Source organism: Lepidochelys olivacea (genome assembly GCF_965140295.1).
Source record: "Lepidochelys olivacea isolate rLepOli2 genome assembly, chromosome: 14".
NCBI classification, from domain to species: Eukaryota; Metazoa; Chordata; order Testudines; family Cheloniidae; genus Lepidochelys; species Lepidochelys olivacea.
In genome coordinates, this window is record NC_140424.1 from 38,019,665 (window position 1) to 38,043,193 (window position 23,529).

General features: G+C 48.9%; 1 protein-coding gene across 2 annotated transcripts; it reads right to left on the reverse strand.

Annotated features, from left to right (window-relative positions):
* Nucleotides 1-4,053: 4,053 nt before the first annotated feature.
* Nucleotides 4,054-22,490, reverse strand: LOC311530863 (zinc finger protein RFP-like). 2 transcript variants are annotated; one of them, XM_084647842.1, is made up of 7 exons: nt 21,439-22,490; nt 14,203-14,298; nt 13,049-13,279; nt 12,006-12,028; nt 10,814-10,929; nt 9,382-9,456; nt 4,054-7,550 (listed from the first exon to the last, which is right to left on the reverse strand). In XM_084647842.1, the coding sequence occupies exons 1-7, from the start codon at nt 21,856-21,858 to the stop codon at nt 7,036-7,038; spliced, it is 1,476 nt and encodes a 491-aa protein (XP_084503968.1). In that variant the 5' UTR covers nt 21,859-22,490; the 3' UTR covers nt 4,054-7,035. The 2 variants fall into 2 exon arrangements, with proteins under 2 accessions (XP_084503968.1, XP_084503969.1); XM_084647843.1 differs by lacking the exon at nt 4,054-7,550 and adding an exon at nt 7,576-7,866.
* Between the last annotated feature and the right edge of the window lie 1,039 nt (nt 22,491-23,529).

Below are 23,529 nucleotides of genomic sequence, written 5' to 3' on the forward strand. Positions count from 1 at the left end.
ACGTCACCCGGAAGCGGAAATAGCCTTCCCTCTGCGCGGCTGTACGTCAATATGGCCGCCGGCAGGAGAGGGTCGCAATATGGCGGCGCCCGTGTAGGTATTCAACTTGGTGGCTACGTGGTCCCAATGGATCCAATATGGTGGCGTCTATGATGAAAGCTCATGTGCATCAGACGAATCCAATATGGTGACGTCTGTACAGGCCCCTAGATGGCGACATTTCTGAGAAATCCTCATATTCCTCAAAGGCATCCAATACGGCGGCGCCTCAGGTTGGTACCCGTATGAGCACAATATGGCGGCCTGTATACGGAACGTATCATGGCGACCCCCATGGGAAATGCCCGTATGTTCTTCCGTGCTGGAAATACAGACGCAACGTGGCAATGGCGGCGGCTTTAGGGGGGGGAATACAACCTGGAGGCGGCCATGTCTGTGCTTTCCGTACAACCCTCTCCTATCTGTGCAGTACAGAGAACGGGCAGTCAGTCTAGCCCCTGAAGAGACAAGTACAGTCCGGGTCCGCCGGGTGGCGCTGCGGCTGGCGGGGCCCAGATACAGCCTGTTTGCGTGGCGGGGCTACCCGGCTGGGCAGGTCTAAGGGCAGCCGCAGAAAGGGAGCGGCTGGCACGTGGCTGGGCTAAGGAGCTGGGCTCTCAATGCAGCGCGTCTTTAATGATGCGGAGTCTAAGCACCAGGGATCCCCACGGTCTGGAAAAACGGGATCTGCACGTAAAAGTCCAGCACGTTTGCTTGTGTAGAATCCCCCATATGACCCGTGGAAAATTCAGAATTTGCACCCCACCCAAACTGGCACATGTGATCCTTAATACCAGCATGAATGCACAACCCCTACTTTGGATTTATTTGTTTATGTATTTATTTGGCGTGCACCTTTCCCATGTTTGCATAGGGGAACCTAGGAACTGGCTGGGCTAACTTCCCCCGCCCCAAATTTCCACACTGCGCAAATTGGGACAGGTGAACCCTTGAATCTGCATGCAGAAATCCTGGAATGTGCATATAACCCCCTCTGTATTTTCATACATAAACTTCCAAATTTGCATTGCCCCCTCCCCCAATTGGTATAGATGAACTCCTGAATTTGCAACTTGAACCCCAGAATTTCTATGAACAGTCACTTTTAAATTGCACTGACAACCACACAAATTAGCATAAGAGACCCTGTGAATTTATACCCATGAACTAGCAAATTTTGCTCATATTAACACCAGCAATTAGCAAAGGTGAACCCCTGAATTTCATGCATGAACCACTGAATTATGTACACCCCCTACAAATTAGCCTTCTTTAACACCTGAACACCCAATTCTTCACACCAACTCCCGTGAATTTACATGGGTAAATCTCGAAGTTTATATGCCTACAACCCTGCATTTGATCAGAGCCTTAGGGTTGAGATGAAAAAATGTAGGAAGTAATAGGCACAAATTTAGTGTGACATACATTCATATTCAAGGTTTTGAATGTGACGAGTTTTTTGCAATTCAGGATTTAACATCTGCTTATTCAGAGTTTTCCAGGTGAAATTTTGGGGGATGAGAGACATAGGCACACAAGAAACATGCAAATACAGGGGGTTGCTATGTCAACATTTGGAATTTTATATGTGCAAATGCAAGATGAAAAGTTGAAGGAACAAGGTGGGTGAGGTAATATCTTTTACTGGACCAACATCTGGTGGTGAGAGAAACAAGCTTTCAAGGTTACACAGAGTGCTTCTGCCCAGACCACATTCCCTCTGCTTCCTGTGAAATTTACCAACATGCCCCAGCAGCTCTCTGATCTTTCATGGCCCATTAGGTGCTGGGTCTATACAGTGCCTGGTCAGCATGAAGATCTCTCTACCTATAACCTCAAGTAGACTCAAAATTTAGGACCAGATTTTCAAAGGTGCCAAAAGGCGCAAGTAGGTGCCTACTGGGATTTTCAAAAGCACCTACGTAGGCTAGGGGCTGAACTCCCATTGACTATCCTTGTGTCTGCGTGGATTTCAAATGTCCCTATGTGAGGTAGGCAGGACTCTGCAATCTTTAGACGCTTAAATACCTCTGTAAATCTGGCCTGAACTCCCATCTGATTTTGGATCTGGCCTCAGAATAAAGGATCTGGCCACAGCTCTGATCCGAGGCGGCTTATCCACTCTCTACCAGTGCAAGGAGTTGTGATTTGAGGTTCTAGATGTGGACCGTCATGGCCAGTATTATTGGTGGCCTCGAGAAGACAACATGGTCCAGTGAATAAGACAGAACTAGGCGGCAGGATTCCTGAGTTCCATTCCTGACTTTGAGAGGAAGGATGTTTTACTAGTTAGAGCAGAAGGCCTAGGAGTCAGCACCCAAATTCCTATTCCCAGATGTGGGAGGAAGAATGAACTAGTGGTTAGAGCAGCTGTGTGAGAATTAGGCCTCTTTGTTTCTGTTCCTGGCTTACAAAGGGGAATATGGTCTAGTGGGGCTCTCACAACAAATCTTTTGGTGGCCTCTTGCTGGTGGCCACTCTGACAATTTTTCCTAAAATAATTCATTTTAGGAAAAACAAATAAATATGCACATATCCATGCCCAAATCATTGTAATGTATTTATGAAGAGTATTTTTTGAGGACTCAGTAATAAAAATATTGTACAGTTGTCTCTATTCTTTGCTGGACCTAAACAGAATAGAAACACAAATAAGATGCTTTGCATGTTCTTGTCCTTTTTTGTTGTTGTTTTTTTAGACTTACTAGCTAGTACGTCTGTGGCTGTGAAGAGTGATATTTGTCTGTTTGTTAATATCACTTTTCACAGCCTCCCAGCTTGCTACTAAGTTTGCTGTGAAAGGTGATATTAACAAACATCACTTTTCACAGCAGACTTACTCAGCCCTGGCAATCCAGGTAAGCTCTGGTTGGGGAGGTGGGGAGGGAGGCAGCAGGGCCAGAGGTGATGGGGGGATGCATGGGGGCCAGGGGAGGCATCAGGAGCCAGAAACGATGGGGATGGTGGTGAGCCTGGGACCGGCGCCTGAATCCTGGGGCCCCATGGCAGTGGTCCAGGGCTAGAGCCTTCTGCCACTTGGCTGAAGCCCAGGGCCGGAGCCTGAAGCCTTACTGTCAGAGTCCTGGACCAGGCCAGAGCCAGAGGAGGCAGTGGGAGCCAGGGGTGATGGGGGTCATGTTGAGGCCATGGCCAGAGCTTGAAGCCCTGCGGCCGGGGGACAGAGCCTGCCGCTGCATGGCCGGAGCCTGGAGCCTCACAGCTGGAGCCTGCCGTCTGTCACCCCAGGGCTGAAGCAAGAAGCCCGAGCCCCATTGCTCCTGGGAAGGTGGGGAACTCTCACTGGCTGCCTGCTTCTCTGGCATTTGTGACTTGAGGGGGGGCAGGGCCCAGACCCTGCTGGTGGCCCTGGGGAGGGGGCTACTGCTTTGTCGCATCCCCCCATCCCCCCAAATCACTGCCCAGGAGGCTGTGGCCACAAGAAAAGCCCTGGTGGCCGCATTTGAGAAACGCTACCTTACTGTAATCTCCATGGAGGTTCTTTCTCAGTCCTTATCCAGTATTCAGATGTGGCTTTGCCATGGGCACTGAGCAAGAGTTTAGAGCCAGAAGGGACCACTAGATCATGGAGAAACTGCATCACACAGGCTACCACCACCAAATACCACCAGAACCCCCTCTACCCCCCCAAAACTAGAATGAGACCAAGCTACTTGTGACATGCCAGGGTACAATCCAGTGTCACCCCTGCCCTGTAACCTGGTGTGCCCTTTAAACTGCCTTGCTGCTGTAACCTCTAGCCTGGACTGCTCACAAACAGCCTCCAATAAGCCTCTATGAGTGCTGTGGTCAGCCAGCCACACCTTGGCTCTTACCAGTCCTGGTTATACTGCAGGGTGACCCCAGCACACTCCCAGTCCTGGCTCTTCCCCCAGAAATGAAAGTCCTTTATTCCCCTCCTGGGCAACGCAAATAGCTTGAGTTCGTTATTCCTTTAAGGCAATAATATGCACACCAATAGGTACCCAGACACTTCAACATGAGTGCACTGTATTAGATAAAACAATAACACAAGTTTATTAACCACAAAGAGAGATTTTAAGTGACTACAAGTCATGAGGCATGAAAGAAAAATAAAGATAGAACACTTACTAATGCCTAACTTAACAAACTATATTAGATTCAAGCAAAGTTTCTCACCACATGCTTTCAGCATCCTTACTGACCAAACCATCTAGGTCAGGACTCCCTCTCCCAGTAAATGCTTCCTTTGTCTCTTCAGGTGCAGTGAATGTGATGAGAGACAGAGGAGTGTTTTGGGATGTTTGTCCCTTCTTTTCATAGCTTCAGTCCCCCTCTTGAAAAACAGAGTACCAGGAGCCAGAGTGTCTATGTAGAAGAATGTTCCCTGCTGTTTTTTTCACCTGTTTGAACTTCCTTTGTTTTCCCCTTCTGCTTGATAACTCTGTTTATTGCTCAAATGCAAATGAAGCAGAGCACACGTTCTTTCATTTAGGACAGACCTGTTTGCCACCTTCTCTTTGGACAGTACTGTGGGGTTTTGAACACATGTTAACAACACCATATAGGGGGATCTTATCACTTCACACACACAGAGTTGCCACACATATATTACCAGGACAATAATGACCAGAAAATTATGAGTTTTCATATGATACCTCACAAGTAAGGCTACATTTTAGTCACAGGGGTTTTTTTTAGTAAAAGTAATGAACAGGTCACGGGCAGTAAACAAAAATTCGCAGCCTGTGACGTGTCCATGACTTGTACTATATACCCCTGACTAAATCTTGGCCAGGAGTAGTCCAGAACCCCTGCTGGTGCTGGGGTTGGTGGGGCTGGCAGGCTCCCTACCCGGCTCCTTGTGGCTCCCCGTAAGTGGCGACACGTCCCTCCCTCAGCTCCTAGCTCCGCGCGCTGCCCCCGCCCCAGCGCTGGCTCCGCAGCTCCCATTGTCGGGAACCGCAGCCAATGGGAGCTGCGGGGGCGGTGTCTGCAGGCGGAGGCAGTGCACGGAGCTAGGAGCTGAGGGAGCGAGGGACATGTCGCTGCTTCTGGGGAGCCCACCCCTGAGGTAAGCGCTGCCCCTCACCCCCTCCTGTGCGACAACCCCTAGCACTGAGTCCCCTCCCAGACAAAAACTCCTACTGCTGCTGATGGGGGGAGTGGGGAGCGAGACTGCCCCAGCAGCGGCTGGTGTGGCTGGCCCAGGGGCTGCCTGAATTGCTCAGGCGGCCCCCGGGCCAGCTGCACCGGCTGCTGCAGAAGTCACAAAGGTCCTGGAAAGTCACGGAATCTGTGACTTCCGTGACAAACTCGCAGCCTCACTTACAAGTCATACTTTGAACAAAGATTATTACAATAGTGTGTAGGGTGTGAATGCAGAGCTGTATTCTGTCACACGATTACACCGCGTCGCCCAGGGCAGATGGAGGGCCCAGGGCTCCCCACAGCGGCCTGGACTCCCTGGGCAGCAGGCTGGCTCTGCCTTCTGGCCTGGCCAGGGGACGGGCCCCTGGGGGGAAGAGGAGGAGCAGAGGTGGGGCCACTGAGAGGGGCCGGCTGGGAAGAGGCTGGTGCTGCAGGCAGGGGTCGCGAAGTGCAGCCCCTGCTTGCGTCGCTCCGCGCCTGCCTGATGCTTGCATTTTGGCGGGGCAATGCAGCTCACTGCCCCTCAAACTACGCTCATGTTAAGAAGTGGATGGGCCTGGCCCACCCACTGTGAAAAGTAAGGGGACCGTGGCCTCCTGGTCCCCCCATTCCAGCACCCCTGTCTCCATTCCCCTGATTATCCTATTAGGTCTTCTCTGTACCTATTGCAGTTTAAATTAATCTTTCTGGAACATGGGAGAGGAGAACTCTACACAGTATGCCAGATGAGATCTTACCAGTGCCTTGTGCAATGTCATTAATACTTCTCAGCCTTTGCTGGAAATGCCTCGGCTAATACGTTGTAAGATCATATGATCATCCTCACTGAAAACCAACGCAAAATGCGAATTTAGCTTCTGGGCTATACTGTAGCTTATCTTTAATCTCTTTCCCATCCACAGTGCATAGTGGGCCTACCACTTCCTTCCTTATTCTCTTTTCATTTATGTAACTAAAAAACCACTCAGTATTTGTTTTATTTCATTTGGCAAGAGCTAATTCCGCGTCACTCTCAGCAATTCTCACTTTATTCGAACATTTTTCTATCTTCCTTGATGTAGCTTTCTTTGCTCGTCATTTTCCCTTTCCATATTGGTGGTTATCCAGCCAGCCAGGTCTGGAGCCTTTCCCTACAAGTTTCCCCCCCTTGTTTGGGATGTAAATTTCAGCTAGCTTTTGTACAGTTGGGCCAAAGAAATTCCAAGCTGCTTTTCCATTTCAGTCCTTGCGAACGTCAGTCCAACGACTTCTTTAACTAATTCCCTTAATTTCCCAAAGTCTGCCCTCTTGCAACCTAGACCTTGCTCCCTCTGCTCTGTGATGCAAGTGCCTTGCACCAGCCCTTTACCTGGCACAATTTTTCCCTGGCAGTGATCACTGAATAATTAAAAAAGAGAAAAGTTGCAAAATTTGTACAAAGCCTTTATAAAGGCACAGAAATGGCCCTACTTTTCATGCCCCAATAGTGCATTGAATGGATGAACTATGCCGTGAGTGACAGCATCGCTTTCATTAGCATTCACCAATCCCACTGTCACGTACTTTGCTTTGTGTCTCTCTCCTTTTCACTGCCCTTCACTTTAATTAACTACGGCTCCCATCTATCAGTCTCCGACCCTACAGGCAGCTAGAGTTCTTCTGGATCACTGAGGACCATGACAAACAGGTGTCAAATCCTTGTGGCAATGCGATTGGCTTCTGTATCTCCATCTCTCCCTGGTAGCCTGTTGTGGTTTGGACACTCCAGAGTATGCATTAGAAAGTCTGCGGGAAGCTGGGATTTGACCAGGGCCATGGAGATGAGGATGTCAGAGGCTACAAGGGAAAATTGCAGGGTCCCCAGTGGGACATTCCCCTCTTGTCTCAGGGACAGAGCCTGAGCTGAGATCCCGTCCCCACTCGGAACCAAGGGTGGATTCTCTCCCCAGTGAAAGAGACCAGCAGGAAAGTATAGATCAGAACCTTGTTATCAGCGTCGAAAAATGTCACCTGCCTCTGTTCATAGTCCAGAGAAACACGGATCTTCTGGGGGCTGTAGCTCATGGACAGGAAGGTTGTTGGGCAGGTGAGAGCTCGGTACTGGCCCTCCCACTGTCGCACAGCCCAGATCCCCCCTTCAGGATTCAGGATGATCTCTCCCTTCCTCCTCACAGACTCTCTGGCCACCCCCACGGCCCACCGTCCCCCATCTCCCACGTCCACCTCCCAGAAATGTCTCCCCGAGGTGAATCCCTCACAGCCCAGCACACAGAGAATAAAATCAAATCTCTTGGGATTATCAGGGAGATCCTGCTGTGTGTTTCCCCATCTCACGCATTTCCGATCTGCAGACACGATGAGCCTGGGATGAGCCGTGTCTGGATCCAGAGTCACATTCGCTGGGGAGAGAGAGAGCATCCGAGCGTTAGGGGCAGAGCTCAGATCTGGGGGAGGCTGGGACCATTTCTCACACTCCCCAGCAGCCCCGTTCTGGCTGGGACAGTCGCTGGTTTTCTGTCTTTCTGTCCTGGGTCCCAGGGAATTGCCTCTGTGCTGGGGCTGAGCCGGGATTTCACTGCAGTTCCCTCCTTCCAGACACTAAAGATGCTGTTACAGCTGCTGTTGTGGTTGCAGAGCTTGGCTCTCTGTCTTTTTCCTATTACCTCTCCCTGGACAGGTCTTGCAAGTTCTTTCTACCTCTCCACAACCTATATACTGGTTTCAAGGAAGATTTAAATCAACTGTCAATAAGTTAACTCCATTTTTTAAAATACGATTTTGTGCAGCACTAGACCCGTCCACTCATGGCACTAAAACTGTTACAAACATGGGGGAATTAGCCTGTAAGCATTATAAATGTCACTTTCCAGACAAGGTTTCCCCATACATAGAATCAGAGAATCGTAGGACTGGAAGGGACCTCGAGAGCAGTGGCGTAGCCAGGTGGAGAAAACAGGGGGAGCAGAGATAACAAGGGTACCACCCGCTTGTACTCACCCGGTGGCGCTCCGGGTCTTCGGCGTCGGGTCCTTCACTCGCTCCAGTCTTCGGCGGCACTGAAGGACCCCCCCCCGCCACCGAAGACCGGAGCGAGTGAAGGACCCGATGCGGAAGAGCTGCTGAAGACCCGGAGCGCCGCCTGACTGGCTGCCAAAGACCCGGAGCACCGCTGGGTGAGTAAAAATTAAAAAGGTGCCAAGACATTAAAAAGGCCCCACTTGTGCTCGGTGTGGGAGTGGCCGCTGCCCCACTCCCCCCGTAGCTACGCTACTGCTCAAGCGGTCGTCTAGTCCAGCCCCCTGCACTCGTGGCAGGACTAAGTATTATCTAGACCATCCCTGACAGGTGTTTGTCCAACCTACTCTTAAAAATCCCCAGCAGCCCCAGTTTTTCCTCATGTCCAAATTAACATGTTTGCACTCGGGTGTGCATAATGTTAATTTAAGGGACATGCTAACGTCGGCACATTGGTACCTAAGATGCTGTAGACCAGTGGTTTTCAACCTGTGGACCACAGGCCACTGGGGGTCTGCAGACTATGTCTAAAGCATCCGTGAAAGGTCGTCATTACCATAGACCAGTGGTTTTCAACCTGTGCCCACAGACCCTGGGGGCCTGCAGACTATGTCTGAGATTTCCAAAGAGGTCCGCACTTCCATTTGAAATTTTTTAGAGGTCCGCAAGTGAAAAAAGGTTGAAAACCGCATCTGGGCTGTGTTTGCATAGGAATGGTCAAACGACCATGTGATACAGATCCACCAGATGGTATGTTCCATTAAAGAAAAGGTCACACAGCCATTTTCAGTGTACATGTTCATTACAAACACCCAGTTTTATTTTATTTCTACATCAGCAGTTTCACCAACCTCTAATTTCATCCTTCTAATTTTCTTCAAATAATTTTTTTTTAAAGACACATTCAGGGGACCCAGGTGCAATGTTGGATAAAATAACCATTGGATAAATGTTTAATGCTCTAGCTTTTCGCTGAAAAAAGACGGTCAACATGGTCTGTCTGGGGTATCGTGCCTCCCCCGCCTCCCAATCCTCAGTCACAGTGAGTGCCCAGCACAGGATTCCCCGGGCAGGGAGAATCAATCTCTACCTGTCACAGCAACCCCCTTCTCATTCACATGTTGAGCCTAGTTTGAGATGAGTTGGGTCTCTGATCCCAGAAAGGTTTTTCCACAATCACTGAGAATCTGAGGCCCAAATCCCTGTAAAACTCACCCTTTGTATGTGTTTTTGTTACACCCTGTGGCAGAGACAATTCCCATTCTCTCTTCAGTTCAGATGACAGCATGTCTAGAGTGAGGAGAAGGGGAGAGAGAGATGAGATTTCGGGCTGTCATGTTTATGGCCAGCTTTCTGCTATTAATTGACACAACTGTTCTTTAATTTTGAAATCCAAGCAGAAGGAAGGGGGTTGAGAGACAGAAGAAGGTTGAGAAATGAAGACATACAGGAAGAATTTCTAGGAAGGGCAAAGTATAATTAAACAGAATCAGGAATATTCTGGGAACACTTTGCATAATGAGGGGCCTGATTCTCATTTGCTCTGAGGACCCTTTGTATGGCTCTGACAGTGTAAAGAGGCCTTTACACACTTTAAAGCCCCTTCATACTGTCAGTCCGTAAAGGTGTTATAAATAACCGTAAAGGTGTTAGTGTAAATAAAGACCAGGCCTTATATCACTCGGTCCATCCAAGGATTTCAGGTGAACACTCTGCTCACACAGGGTCTGATTTTCAAGGGCTCTGTGCACCCACAGCTCTAACTGAAGTCAATGGGACGCGCTGGTGCTCAGCACTGCTGTATATCAGGCCCTCAGTGTTTGTTACATGTAGGGATCTGGAAGCATTTTAATACATCCACCAGTTGCACATCAGATCCACACCCTCCTGTGGGGACTGGAATGATTGTAATTGTCATTTTGAAGATGGGGACACTGAGGCAGGGAGAGGCTGATTTGGCGAAGGAGGTTAAGTCCATTAATGGTTATTGGCCAGGATGGGTAAGGAATGCTGTCCCTAGCCTCTGTTTGTCAGAGGGTGGAGATGGATGGCAGGAGAGAGATCACTTGATCATGACCTGTTAGGTTCACTCCCTCTGGGGCACCTGGCATTGGGCACTGTCGGCAGACAGGATACTGGGCTAGATGGACCTTTGGTCTGACCCAGACTGGCCATTCTTATGTTCTTATGAAGGTCGCACAGCGAGTCAATAGCAGAGCTGGAACAGAGCCCAGCAATCCCGACTCCCAGACTGCTGCACTATCTTTAGATATATTTCCTTTCTCTTTGTTATTAAATAGCAGTTTGGGGGGCTCTTGTCTCCATTTATAAACAGGATGAAGCCATAACTGAATGTTGTCAGGAGAATGTGACATGGCTCCCTTCACCTGGATTCTGTTTTTCTCATTACTTAGAAGAAATTTCTTAATGGAAAAAGGAATCACATTTGTATCATTATTGATTGTGAACAATAATTTATTTTTGCTTGGAAATTCCCCAGCCCTTTGCCCCCTGATTCAGGAGCTGTGTTTGAAAGTTAGGCTCTGGTTTATTTCAGTTTGATGTAAGCATCTAATCATAAGTAATCAGCTGGAGCCCATCACCTCCCAAAAGCACAGGTTTCAGCTTCCTCACTAGACCTTAGTACCTTTGAATTTCCTCAGAGTAGCCTTCAGGGCAATATTTTGCTGACACCAAAAATCAAGTTTGATTTCCAGCTTAGGAGAAATCTCCTCTGGCTGCTGGAACTTCCTTTTTTCACATCTAGAGAGCAACAAACTTTTTCCGGTTAACAAGCATTTTATTTTACTATGAAAATACTGAGCTGTGGGGCCTAGAGACAGAATTTCTCTGTGTGTCCCAGCCACAGAGCAGTTATATCCCAGCCAGTGGCAGTTCAAACTTTCCCCCTGGTGTCCCATGAATGTGCTTCAACCTGGCCCAGTGGGACCAGCTTTAGGGATAGGAAGGGAGTTCGATCCCCATGTGCAATTGACTCTTTGTCCTCTGTGCTTTGGTGGCCAACAGGTTCCCATATGTCTGCTAGTCACTCGGCTGTGGGCACCTGTCCACCTGGATCTGGACTGAGATCAACTCCCCTCTCACCAGCCCATTCCTTAGGTTTCCAAATTGTCATCAAGACTTTTATTTGCTCCTGACCCTGGGCCCTACAGAACTCAAACCCCCAAGAGGTGAAAGGCTCATACTCCATTCCACAGGCCTGGGACATCTCCCCCACCCTGGGAAGGCAGGTGATCAGATAATACTGTTCACAGGCGCCAATTTTACAAAGCGCCGGGGGGCACTCGCCCCCTGGCTCTGCCCCAGGCCCCGCCCCGACTCCACCCCTTACCCCAAGGCCCCACCCCACCCCGCCTCTTCCCACCCAGTTCCACCCCCTCCCCCACGCATGCCATGTCCTCGCTCCTCCTCCTCCCTCCCAGAGCCTCCCATATGTCACAAAACAGCTGATTGGGGCAGGCGGAGGCGTGGGGAGGGATGGGGAGTTGCTGATCCGTGGGGTCCACCGGTGGGCGGGAGACACTGGGGAGGCCGGGGAGAGCTGATGGGGGGCTGCCGGTGGGTGTTCAGCACCCACCATTTTTTCCCCATGGGTACTCCAGCCCCAGAGCACCCACGGAATCGGCGCCTATGATACTGTTAGCTTTGCATGAAATGCAGGAACCCCAGGTTTCTATTAAACAGAGGGAGAGGCCTACTCCATGTGTCACCTTGCCCCACTTTGCTGTTGGGCCTGGAGGTGATTTTTTGGTAACGTGGTGTCCCAGCCTGTTCATAGAATAATGAAGTACGAAGGCAATTGAGAAGGAGCCATCTACCTGTTCAAGGTGCATCTGATGCCCTATAGGGGAAACAGAGAGAAACAGGAAGTTCAGTTCCATGCACCATGCATTGGGGCTCTCTCCTGCTCTGGACAGGACTCGCTGTGCCATCATACGCTGAGCTCCCGACATGCTTCACTGGAGTTTGTGACTTTCCAAATTCAACTATGAATACCTGGATAAACAGGCCAGGTTTTCAGCAGCAACCACCGGATAGTCCCATGGAATAACGCAAGCAAGTTATAGTGAAATGGAAGCTCTGGTACAGCTAAAATGGATTATCACCTTGTCTACACTGAAGTGCTACGGCGGCAAAGCTGTATTGTTTTAAATGTAGACATACCCTGATTTAAAAGCAATATTGTAAAGTGCTCTAAAATCCACAAGAAGACTCTGATTTTACTTTAGATGTATTGTCAAAGGAATTCACATTAATTAGCGGCATGATGAAAGATTCTACTAGTCCATGTAAAGTAATCATGCTCCTCAACCATATCCTGAACAATTTGACTGATTGTGATCAAAGGAAAGCAAGTTTCTGGGACATTTGGCCGAGAGGTTCCTGACTCCCAGAGCCCCTACCAGGAATTGCTCATAGCATCTTTAGTGTCATGTAACTTCTTTGTGCAGAGTTAGGCAATATGAGTGGTCAGCGCAGAGAGGAGAATACGTGTGTGGATGGTGTTGGAGGAGTGCAAGGGATGTTGGGGTTGGGAGGATGCAGGGTCGGGGTTTGGCCTCTTTGCCAGCCTTTGGGGGTGTGTTGTGGCGCAACTGTTGAGGGGCCAGCTGTTTTATGACCCCTGAGTCAGGAAATAAGGAATTGTCCTCAAACAGATCTTCGCTCTGGGAGCTCAGAAGAGCTGACAGAGTAGAACCATAAATGGGGGAAATTGACCACCTTCCCCTCCAGTGACATACCTGTTTGAGGAAGGGAAGGGGAGGGTTCTGTGGCCAGGGTAATTATTGCCAGTGAGCCAGAGTCAGGGGAGGGGGTTGATACAAATAAATTTCCCGGTGTGGCTCTAACACAGGCTCACCTGCAGGAATTCCCTCACCGGCTGCTGACACTTCTTATCCATCTCACCGATCAGCTCACTGAGATGGGAAATCTCCTCGGAGAGTTTGGCGACCTTTTCGTCCTGAATCTTCGCAATCTCCTTCTTCAGCTCTTCCAGTAATGCCAGCAGGGGTCGCTCTTGTTCCTTCAGAAACTGGCGCAGTTGCTCAAATTCAGACACAATCTTCTGCCTCTCGGCTTCCGTCTTTTCCTTTAGTGAACAATGACAAATCAGGAAAGGGCAGGTCAGAGTTTTGGAGACAATCAGGGTGAGTTTGTGCCAGAAGCACCCTAAAAGTGTGTGTGTGGGGGGCCCCACCGGCACTTGAACCATGGCCTGCCTCCCAGGCCGCCTCTTCCCCCTGAGACCCTACCCTTGCACTGCCTGTTACCCCCAGACCCCACCCTCGCACCATCCCTTGCCCCGCTCCCGTGCCGCCTATTCCCCTCAAAACCCCACTCTTGGCTCACTCCTTTCTGCCCCCTCCCCCAATCACTTGCCCCTATGGCTGATAAAAAGTGATGGGGCCATTGCCCCCTGACCACCCCGTTCCAGTGCCCTTGAGATGTGCAGGAGGGAAAATTCACCACAACCTCTAAAATTCAGCTTAAGATATTGCCTTAGAAATTTTCCCTATGGATGAGAGAGAAGATTTTCCTAGAGACCCCCCCCAGCCAGCCCCATTTTCTGTTTATCATGTCTGTTATCTGGCATGATTAGAAATTCTTTTGCACTGGCCCCTGACAACCCAAGTCTATCAATAGAAAGGGCAGAAGGGGGTAGGACTCAGAATTCCCCGGGCAGACATCCATGAGGAGAAAAACCACAACACACAAAAACAACATTTAAATGGGTCAATGGTGCTATCCTGATAACAGTTACTCACACATACACACATGCACACAGAGAGAGCAACAACTCACCGAGAGCTGTGACACACAAAACAGACATGCACAAAAGTGTGCACACACAGAAACACAATTACAGAGAGATAGGGACACACACACTATCTCCCGTAGCACCACATGGCCACAGAGGAAAAACATACACTCCTCCATAATGCCACAGCAAAATATACCCTCAAAGATTGTTACCCCAAATAATAACTACTGGTTAATGACAATGGGACCTACCAGGAATTCCTGCAATTTCCTCTCTTCAGACTGTCTACATTTTGTGAGCTTTTCTTTCTCTTCCTTCAGCATTAGCAAATGGGTTTGGAATTGATCCTGAGAGGGAAGAAAAAGACTTGGTGTGGTTTTTTTTTTGCTTTGGCAGGAGTGGGCAGGGGTCTATTCCCACCATGGGAAAGAAAAAACAGCATTGCTGGAATTTAGTCTTTGATGAACCTCTTTCTAATGTGTCTCCATTGGCAGGAGGAAATAAAGCCAATTCCCTGAAAGCCCACTGGCTGGAGATGCTGGGTTAAGCCCTAGAATAAATTGCCTAGGGAGGCTGTGGAATCTCCATCATTGGAGATTTTTAAGAACAGGTTAGACAAACACCTGTCAGGGATGGTCTAGTTAATACTTAGTCCTGCCTTGAGTGCAGGGGACTGGACTAGACGACCTCTCAAAGTCCCTTCCAGTCCTACGATTCTATGATTCTCTCCAGCGATTCCCTTAGATCCTCTCACCAGGCAGTAATATTGACAGTGATCATTCTCGGCTGCCCAGTGCACAGCAGCAAGGGGCCCTGCACCCAGCGCTGCTCTGGCTTTGAGTGATCCGGATGGTTTGGTCCTCATAAATGAGTTTAACCTTGTTGGGATGGAAGTGAGTGATACAGACAAAAGGGGGGCAGTTCTGGGTTCGATCACAGCCCCTGTGTAACTGTAAGGCTCTAGAAACATGATCAATCTGTTCATCTCCTGAGTAAGGGGATGACATGGGGCAAGCAGAGTGAGTGTTCACCAACCCCTGGTTCATAGGGACCTGCTGAGGACATGCAGGGATGTGGCTGGGGCGCCCTGCACTCTGCCTTTTCTCAGCTGCCACAATCACCGATGGAAGCAGGGTGTAATGTAAGAGCAGCCCCCGGGGCTGGGGATCCAGGCAGGGCCCCTGGAGAAGCAGATATTCTCAGGAGGTGGAAAGATGTCATATAGCCACCTCTGCCCCCACTCTGACCCTGTGCTGAGCTCAGCTCTGTTGGGGGTGGAGAGTGAAGGACTGTGATCTATTTAAGGCACGGTGTGTACGTACCCTGCAGAGCATGTTCCGAACATAGGCAGCAGATGGGACAGGCCACTCCGAGTTTCTTTCCTACCTCCCCTTGGTCTTTGGCCATCCTGAAAGGCTGTAAATATTTGCGTGGGGGGGGGGCGGTGAGCGGGCAGGGACCTACTTGCAGATTTGGCTGGTCTATTATTGAATCATAATAATAATGAAGAGTGCAGTCGTGTAGCTTTTCTCACTCCCAGAGGCAGTACTGAAGGAAAGCATGTTCCCTGCCCTCCTTTCTGTCTGCACCTTCCCTCCAGACTAGAACAAAGGGATGTGTGCGCGCAGAACTGCAGTAAGAAGAAAAGGAGGACTTGTGGCACCTTAGAGACTAACCAATTTATTTGAGCATAAGCTTTCGTGAGCTACAGCTCACTTCATCGGATGCATACTGTGGAAAGTGTAGAAGATCTTTTTATATACACACAAAGCATGAAAAAATACCTCCCCCCACCCCACTCTCCTGCTGGTAATAGCTTATCTAAAGTGATCACTCTCCTTACAATGTGTATGATAATCAAGTTGGGCCATTTCCAGCACAAAGCCAGGATTTCTCACCCCCCCGCCCCACACAAACCCACTCTCCTGCTGGTAATAGCTTATCTAAAGTGACCACTCTCCTTACAATGTGTATGATAATCAAGGTGGGCCATTTCCAGCACAAATCCAGGGTTTAACAAGAATGTCTGGGGGGGGGGTAGGAAAAAACAGGGGGAAATAGGTTACCTTGCATAATGACTTAGCCACTCCCAGTCTCTATTCAAGCCTAAGTTAATTGTATCCAATTTGCAAATGAATTCCAATTCAAAAGTTTCTCGCTGGAGTCTGGATTTGAAGTTTTTATGTTGTAATATAGCAACTTTCATGTCTGTAATCGTGTGACCAGAGAGATTGAAGTGTTCTCCGACTGGTTTATGAATGTTATAATTCTTGACATCTGATTTGTGTCCATTTATTCTTTTACGTAGAGACTGTCCAGTTTGACCAATGTACATGGCAGAGGGGCATTGCTGGCACATGATGGCATATATCACATTGGTGGATGTGCAGGTGAACGAGCCTCTGATGGTGTGGCTGATGTTATTAGGCCCTGTGATGGTGTCCCCTGAATAGATATGTGGGCACAGTTGGCAACGGGCTTTGTTGCAAGGATAGGTTCCTGGGTTAGTGGTTCTGTTGTGTGGTATGTGGTTGCTGGTGAGTATTTGCTTCAGGTTGGGGGGCTGTCTGTAGGCAAGGACTGGCCTGTCTCCCAAGATTTGTGAGAGTGTTGGGTCATCCTTCAGGATAGGTTGTAGATCCTTAATAATGCGTTGGAGGGGTTTTAGTTGGGGGCTGAAGGTGACGGCTAGTGGCGTTCTGTTATTTTCTTTGTTAGGCCTGTCCTGTAGTAGGTGACTTCTGGGAACTCTTCTGGCTCTATCAATCTGTTTCTTCACTTCCGCAGGTGGGTATTGTAGTTGTAAGAATGCTTGATAGAGATCTTGTAGGTGTTTGTCTCTGTCCGAGGGGTTGGAGCAAATGCGGTTGTATCGCAGAGCTTGGCTGTAGACGATGGATCGTGTGGTGTGGTCAGGGTGAAAGCTGGAGGCATGTAGGTAGGAATAGCGGTCAGTAGGTTTCCGCTATAGGGTGGTGTTTACGTGACCATTGTTTATTAGCACTGTAGTGTCCAGGAAGTGGATCTCTTGTGTGGACTGGACCAGGCTGAGGTTGATGGTGGGATGGAAATTGTTGAAATCATGGTGGAATTCCTCAAGGGCTTCTTTTCCATGGGTCCAGATGATGAAGATGTCATCAATATAGCGCAAGTAGAGTAGGGGCTTTAGGGGACGAGAGCTGAGGAAGCGTTGTTCTAAGTCAGCCATAAAAATGTTGGCATACTGTGGGGCCGTGCAGGTACCCATAGCGGTGTCGCTGATCTGAAGGTATACATTGTCCCCAAATGTAAAATAGTTATGGGTAAGGACAAAGTCACAAAGTTCAGCCACCAGGTTAGCCGTGACATTATCGGGGATAGTGTTCTTGACGGTTTGTAGTCCATCTTTGTGTGGAATGTTGGTGTAGAGGGCTTCTACATCCATAGTGGCCAGGATAGTGTTTTCTGGAAGGTCACCGATGGATTATAGTTTCCTCAGGAAGTCAGTGGTGTCTCGAAGGTAGCTGGGAGTGCTGGTAGCGTAGGGCCTGAGGAGGGAGTCTACATAGCCAGACAATCCTGCTGTCAGGGTGCCAATGCCTGAGATGATGGGGCGCCCAGGATTTCCAGGTTTATGGATCTTGGGTAGTAGATAGAATATCCCAGGTCGGTGTTCCAGGGGTGTGTCTGTGCGGATTTGATCTTGTGCTTTTTCAGGGAGTTTCTTGAGCAAATGCTGTAGTTGCTTTTGGTAACTCTCAGTGGGATCAGAGGGTAATGGCTTGTAGAAAGTGGTGTTGGAGAGCTGCCGAACAGCCTCTTGTTCATATTCCGACCTATTCATGATGACAATAGCACCTTCTTTGTCAGCCTTTTTGATTATGATGTCAGAGTTGTTTCTGAGGCTGTGGATGGCATTGTGTTCCGCACGGTTGAGATTATGGGGCAAGTGATGCTGCTTTTCCACAATTTCAGCCCGTGCCCGTCGGCGGAAGCACTCTCTGTAGGAGTCCAGTCTGCTGTTTTGACCTTCAGGAGGAGTCCACCTAGAATCCCTCTTTCTGTAGTGTTGGTAGGGAGGTCTCTGTGGATTAATATGTTGTTCAGAGGTATGCTGGAAATATTCCTTGAGTCAGAGATGTCGAAAATAGGATTCTAGGTCACCACAGAACTGTATCATATTCGTGGGGGTGGAGGGGGAGAAGGAGAGGCCCCGAGATAGGACAGCTGCTTCTGCTGGGCTGCGAGTATAGTTGGATAGGTTAACAATATTGGTGGGTGGGTTGAGGGAACCATTGCTGTGGCCCCTTGTGGCATGTAGTACTTTAGAAAGTTTAGTGTCCTTTTTCTTTTGTAGAGAAGCAAAGTGTGTGTTGTAAATGGCTTGTCTAGTTTTAGTAAAGTCCAGCCACGAGGAAGCTTGTGTGGAAGGTTGGTTTTTTATGAGAGTATCCATTTTTGAGAGCTCATTCTTAATCTTTCCCTGTTTGCTGTAGAGGATGTTGATCAGGTGATTCTGCACCCCAGCTATCTTCGAGACACCACTGACTTCCTGAGGAAACTATAATCCATCGGTGACCTTCCAGAAAACACTATCCTGGCCACTATGGATGTAGAAGCCCTCTACACCAACATTCCACACAAAGATGGACTACAAGCCGTCAAGAACACTATCCCCGATAATGTCACGGCTAACCTGGTGGCTGAACTTTGTGACTTTGTCCTTACCCATAACTATTTTACATTTGGGGACAATGTATACCTTCAGATCAGCGGCACTGCTATGGGTACCCGCACGGCCCCACAGTATGCCAACATTTTTATGGCTGACTTAGAACAACGCTTCCTCAGCTCTCGTCCTCTAACGCCCCTACTCTACTTGCACTATATTGATGACATCTTCATCATCTGGACCCATGGAAAAGAAGCCCTTGAGGAATTCCACCATGATTTCAACAATTTCCATCCCACCATCAACCTCAGCCTGGTCCAGTCCACACAAGAGATCCACTTCCTGGACACTACAGTGCTAATAAACGATGGTCACGTAAACACCACCCTATAGCGGAAACCTACTGACCGCTATTCCTACCTACATGCCTCCAGCTTTCACCCTGACCACACCACACGATCCATCGTCTACAGCCAAGCTCTGCGATACAACCGCATTTGCTCCAACCCCTCGGACAGAGACAAACACCTACAAGATCTCTATCAAGCATTCTTACAACTACAATACCCACCTGCGGAAGTGAAGAAACAGATTGATAGAGCCAGAAGAGTTCCCAGAAGTTACCTACTACAGGACAGGCCTAACAAAGAAAATAACAGAACGCCACTAGCCGTCACCTTCAGCCCCCAACTAAAACCCCTCCAACGCATTATTAAGGATCTACAACCTATCCTGAAGGATGACCCAACACTCTCACAAATCTTGGGAGACAGGCCAGTCCTTGCCTACAGACAGCCCCCCAACCTGAAGCAAATACTCACCAGCAACCACATACCACACAACAGAACCACTAACCCAGGAACCTATCCTTGCAACAAAGCCCATTGCCAACTGTGCCCACATATCTATTCAGGGGACACCATCACAGGGCCTAATAACATCAGCCACACCATCAGAGGCTCGTTCACCTGCACATCCACCAATATGATATATGCCATCATGTGCCAGCAATGCCCCTCTGCCATGTACATTGGTCAAACTGGACAGTCTCTACGTAAAAGAATAAATGGACACAAATCAGATGTCAAGAATTATAACATTCATAAACCAGTCGGAGAACACTTCAATCTCTCTGGTCACACGATTTCAGAGTGAAAGTTGCTACATTACAACAAAAAAACTTCAAATCCAGACTCCAGCGAGAAACTGTTGAATTGGAATTCATTTGCAAATTGGATACAATTAACTTAGGCTTGAATAGAGACTGGGAGTGGCTAAGTCATTATGCAAGGTAACCTATTTCCCCTTGTTTTTTCCTACCCCCCTCCCCCAGACATTCTTGTTAAACCCTGGATTTGTGCTGGAAATGGCCCACCTTGATTATCATATACATTGTAAGGAGAGTGGTCACTTTAGATAAGCTATTACCAGCAGGAGAGTGGGTTTGTGTTGGGGGGAGGGGGTGGGTGGGTGAGAAAACCTGGATTTGTGTTGGAAATGGCCCAACTTGATTATCATACACATTATAAGGAGAGTGATCACTTTAGATAAGCTATTACCAGCAGGAGAGTGGGGTGGGAGGAGGTATTTTTTCATGCTTTGTGTGTATATAAAAAGATCTTCTACACTTTCCACAGTATGCATCCGATGAAGTGAGCTGTAGCTCACGAAAGCTTATGCTCAAATAAATTGGTTAGTCTCTAAGGTGCCACAAGTACTCCTTTTCTTTTTGCGAATACAGACTAACACGGCTGTTACTCTGAAAACTGCAGTAAGGTAAGCCAGGACTCTATTCTAGACAACTTAGAGAGCTTCATTCACCAGCATGCTGGATCTTTCTGCCCTTGCTCTCATGGCCCAGCCCTTGCATTAGAGATGACCCCCCTGCTCCAGCACTTGGAATGCTGGGTGCACCCCCTTCTTCTAGTGTACCAGATCCAGCAGCATGGGGCCCTTCTGCCACTCAGGAATAGCCACAAAGGTGCCACACGCCCCAGGAACAGCAGGGAAGGCAGCAGGTCCTCAGAGTCAGGGGAGCAGCTGGGCCCCATCAAATGCTCCCCGCAGCAGTCAGGGTTTATCTGCTTGGGAGAATTGGTTGGATCTAGTTAGCTCTTCCCCTGATGACACACCCGGAGCCCCCTGCTGGGGTGTGGTTGATGGGGACCCCAGAGCAGTAGGTCTTGGAGTTAACACCCTCTTTGGATTGATGGATCAGTTCTAGCCCCTTGGAGCTATTGTCTCAGGCTCTCTGCAAACTCAGGCAAGCCTTGCCATATCACTTATGCTTGGTTCTCATTTCCAAGCTATTCTTTGCAAGAATGAAGGCCAGGAGCTTACTTTTTGGTGGTTTTGTTGAGACTGGAAATTGAAGGTGTGATGCAAGCGGGTGACTCCAGGAGCTAGGGTCCTTATGCCTGTGCCTTAATCCAGCCCCATATGTGCTCCATGCAGCAGAGGGAGGACTGCTGTGTTCATCATGAAGGTGAATGCCCTGCTTGAAGTGCCTGGGCTGTCAGGGATGTGTTGGGAGCAGCTCATTCCCCCTCCATTCCCGGCCTGGCAGCAGAAACTGCCTCACTGTGAGCTCAGGTGACCATCTCTCCCTAATGAATAGTGCAGGGTTGGCAGGCTGGGACAGCACCTGCCCAGAGGGAGGAACCTGCAGGGGAGAGATTTGGATGGAGCTAGAGACTAGGGGAAAAAATGTAGGAAATTAGGGGACTCTGTGGCTTCTAGAATGACTCCAAAAAGACTCTAGATGCCCTGGGAGCAAAGTTCAGATTAGACTGCAAATGAAAGGACCAAATGAACCCAGATCCAGAGTGTTTCCTACCTGATATTTCTGGGCAGCCTCCTTCATGAGCAGCACCGTGTGAGATCTGTGCTCGGGGGATTTCTCGCAAACCACACACACGGCTTCCCCGTCCTCTTCGCAGAACAGGTTGAGTTTCTCCTGGTGTTTCTTGCACAGATTCCATTCTTTAACTATTTCTGTTAATCTTGCCAGGTCCCAGTTGGGCCGGAGATTCTCCTTCTGGATCCGAGCTCTGCACATGGGACAGCACAAAGGGTCATAGTCCCCTTTTGTCCATGTGTCACAGTGCTGAGAGATGCAGTCCCGGCAGAAGTTGTGCCCACAGTCTACGCTCACCGGCTCCGTGAAATAGTTTCTGCAGATGGGACATTTGGTTTCCTCTTGGAGTCCCTGTTCAGAAGTCCCTGAAGCCATGGCAGCGCGGAGCTGGGCTTCCATTCTCTCTGCCTTCTGCTCCAGATCAGAAGTGATTCTGCTGATAATGAAAGGTCGCTGCCTGATCTGCTATCAGCTGCTCTCCAGCACAGGAGCAGAAGGTGCAGAAAAAGGAGGGGGTGGGAGAAGGAATAGAGGAAAGATAAGAAAATAAGGAAGTTTGACCTACATGGGGCGAGGGGGAGAAGGAATGCGAGGGGAAGGGGGTAGAGAAATAAAAAGGGAATGGAAAGAAAAGGCGGGGGGAGGATAAAGTAAGTGGGTGATGAATATGAAAAGAAACAAATTTAGGCTGCTCTTCATCTGAAACGAGTGTGTCTCAGACACATACAGATTTGCACTGAAATAACCAGTGGGGGGAATTAAACCCATATAGTTGTGTCAGTGACAGTCGTGTGCGTCGATCCGGCCTGGCTGTGCTGCGTTAGATGCTGAACAGTCTAACATCCCCATCCCAGGGACTGCCAGACTTACAATCACTTCCTGGCTTAATATCAGAGGCATCCTGTGACCTGGGAACAAGTTGTGTCCTACTTGCTGTGGGCTGATTCTGTCAGTATTTTCTCCCGACTTCACCCGGAACATGAAGATTTCTGTACAGAGCGACCCTTGAACCGAAGGGTGATTTTTTTTGCGGTAAGTTTTATGACTTTTCTGAGTCGACAGTTCACATCCACGCCTGTTTCCAGACTCCAGTAAAGCCTCAGAAAAACAGATTTTGGTTTTAAATTTTCAAAACAACAAGAAGAAAAGGCAAAGGAACAATTTGTAGCCCATACAGAGAAAATGTAACTAACACCACACACAGCTTTTTTCAAGGGAGTCAGTGTGTTTTGCCATGACTAAGACCTAGCAGAGAGGGGACACATAGCAGAGAGGAGAATGTGTTTGTTTTGGAGATGATTAATCATTTACTAATCTGACCCCATGACTTGCTCTGGGGACAAGCCTGAATTCCACAGAGATGGGTAAATCTCCCCAGTTGTAAGTAACAGGGACATGTTTGCTCCAGCAGAGATATCACATATGTCCTGTGTTAATGAGCACAGTAGCATGTGACCCTGTCTTTAGAGGTTATATCCTAATGCCCAGACACAAGGGAAAAGAAATAACTTTGCCCACATGTAAGCGGGGAATGGTCCAGCTATTGCGGGGAAGAACTTTCCTGGCTTATACACCGCCCTGGTGGAATGGGCTAGCGAAAGGATCTCAGTCCTCGCTCCCACTCTCTCTACCCAGAGGCCTGCCTGACCTTGAGGGATCCCCTTCCATTCTAGTCCCAGTAACCCTGACAAGGCTGGGTCCAGGATTCCTGGGGGGGCTCGACCCCCAACCTTGTCGTGGTCACTTAGGGCAGGGGCTAGGGTGTCCCCACTCTGGGGTGCTCTCTCTGCACTGGACACTTCCCTGACCCACTGATCATTACATACAGTTCAAAGCAAATACAATTTAAATCATTACATACAGTTCAAAGCAAATACAAATACAAACAGCAATCAATGAAAGAAAAAAAAGGAAAAAATGGGAAAGGTTAAAAGAAAACACACGTCACCCTGCTCTGTGGCACGGGGAAACCAGAAACAACCATCTCTGGAATGTCAGGGCAGTTCACAGTCTGTGCCCCACATGTCCCAGGCCTCCTGTCGGGGCCCTGGCTGCGCTGCGGGATGCTGC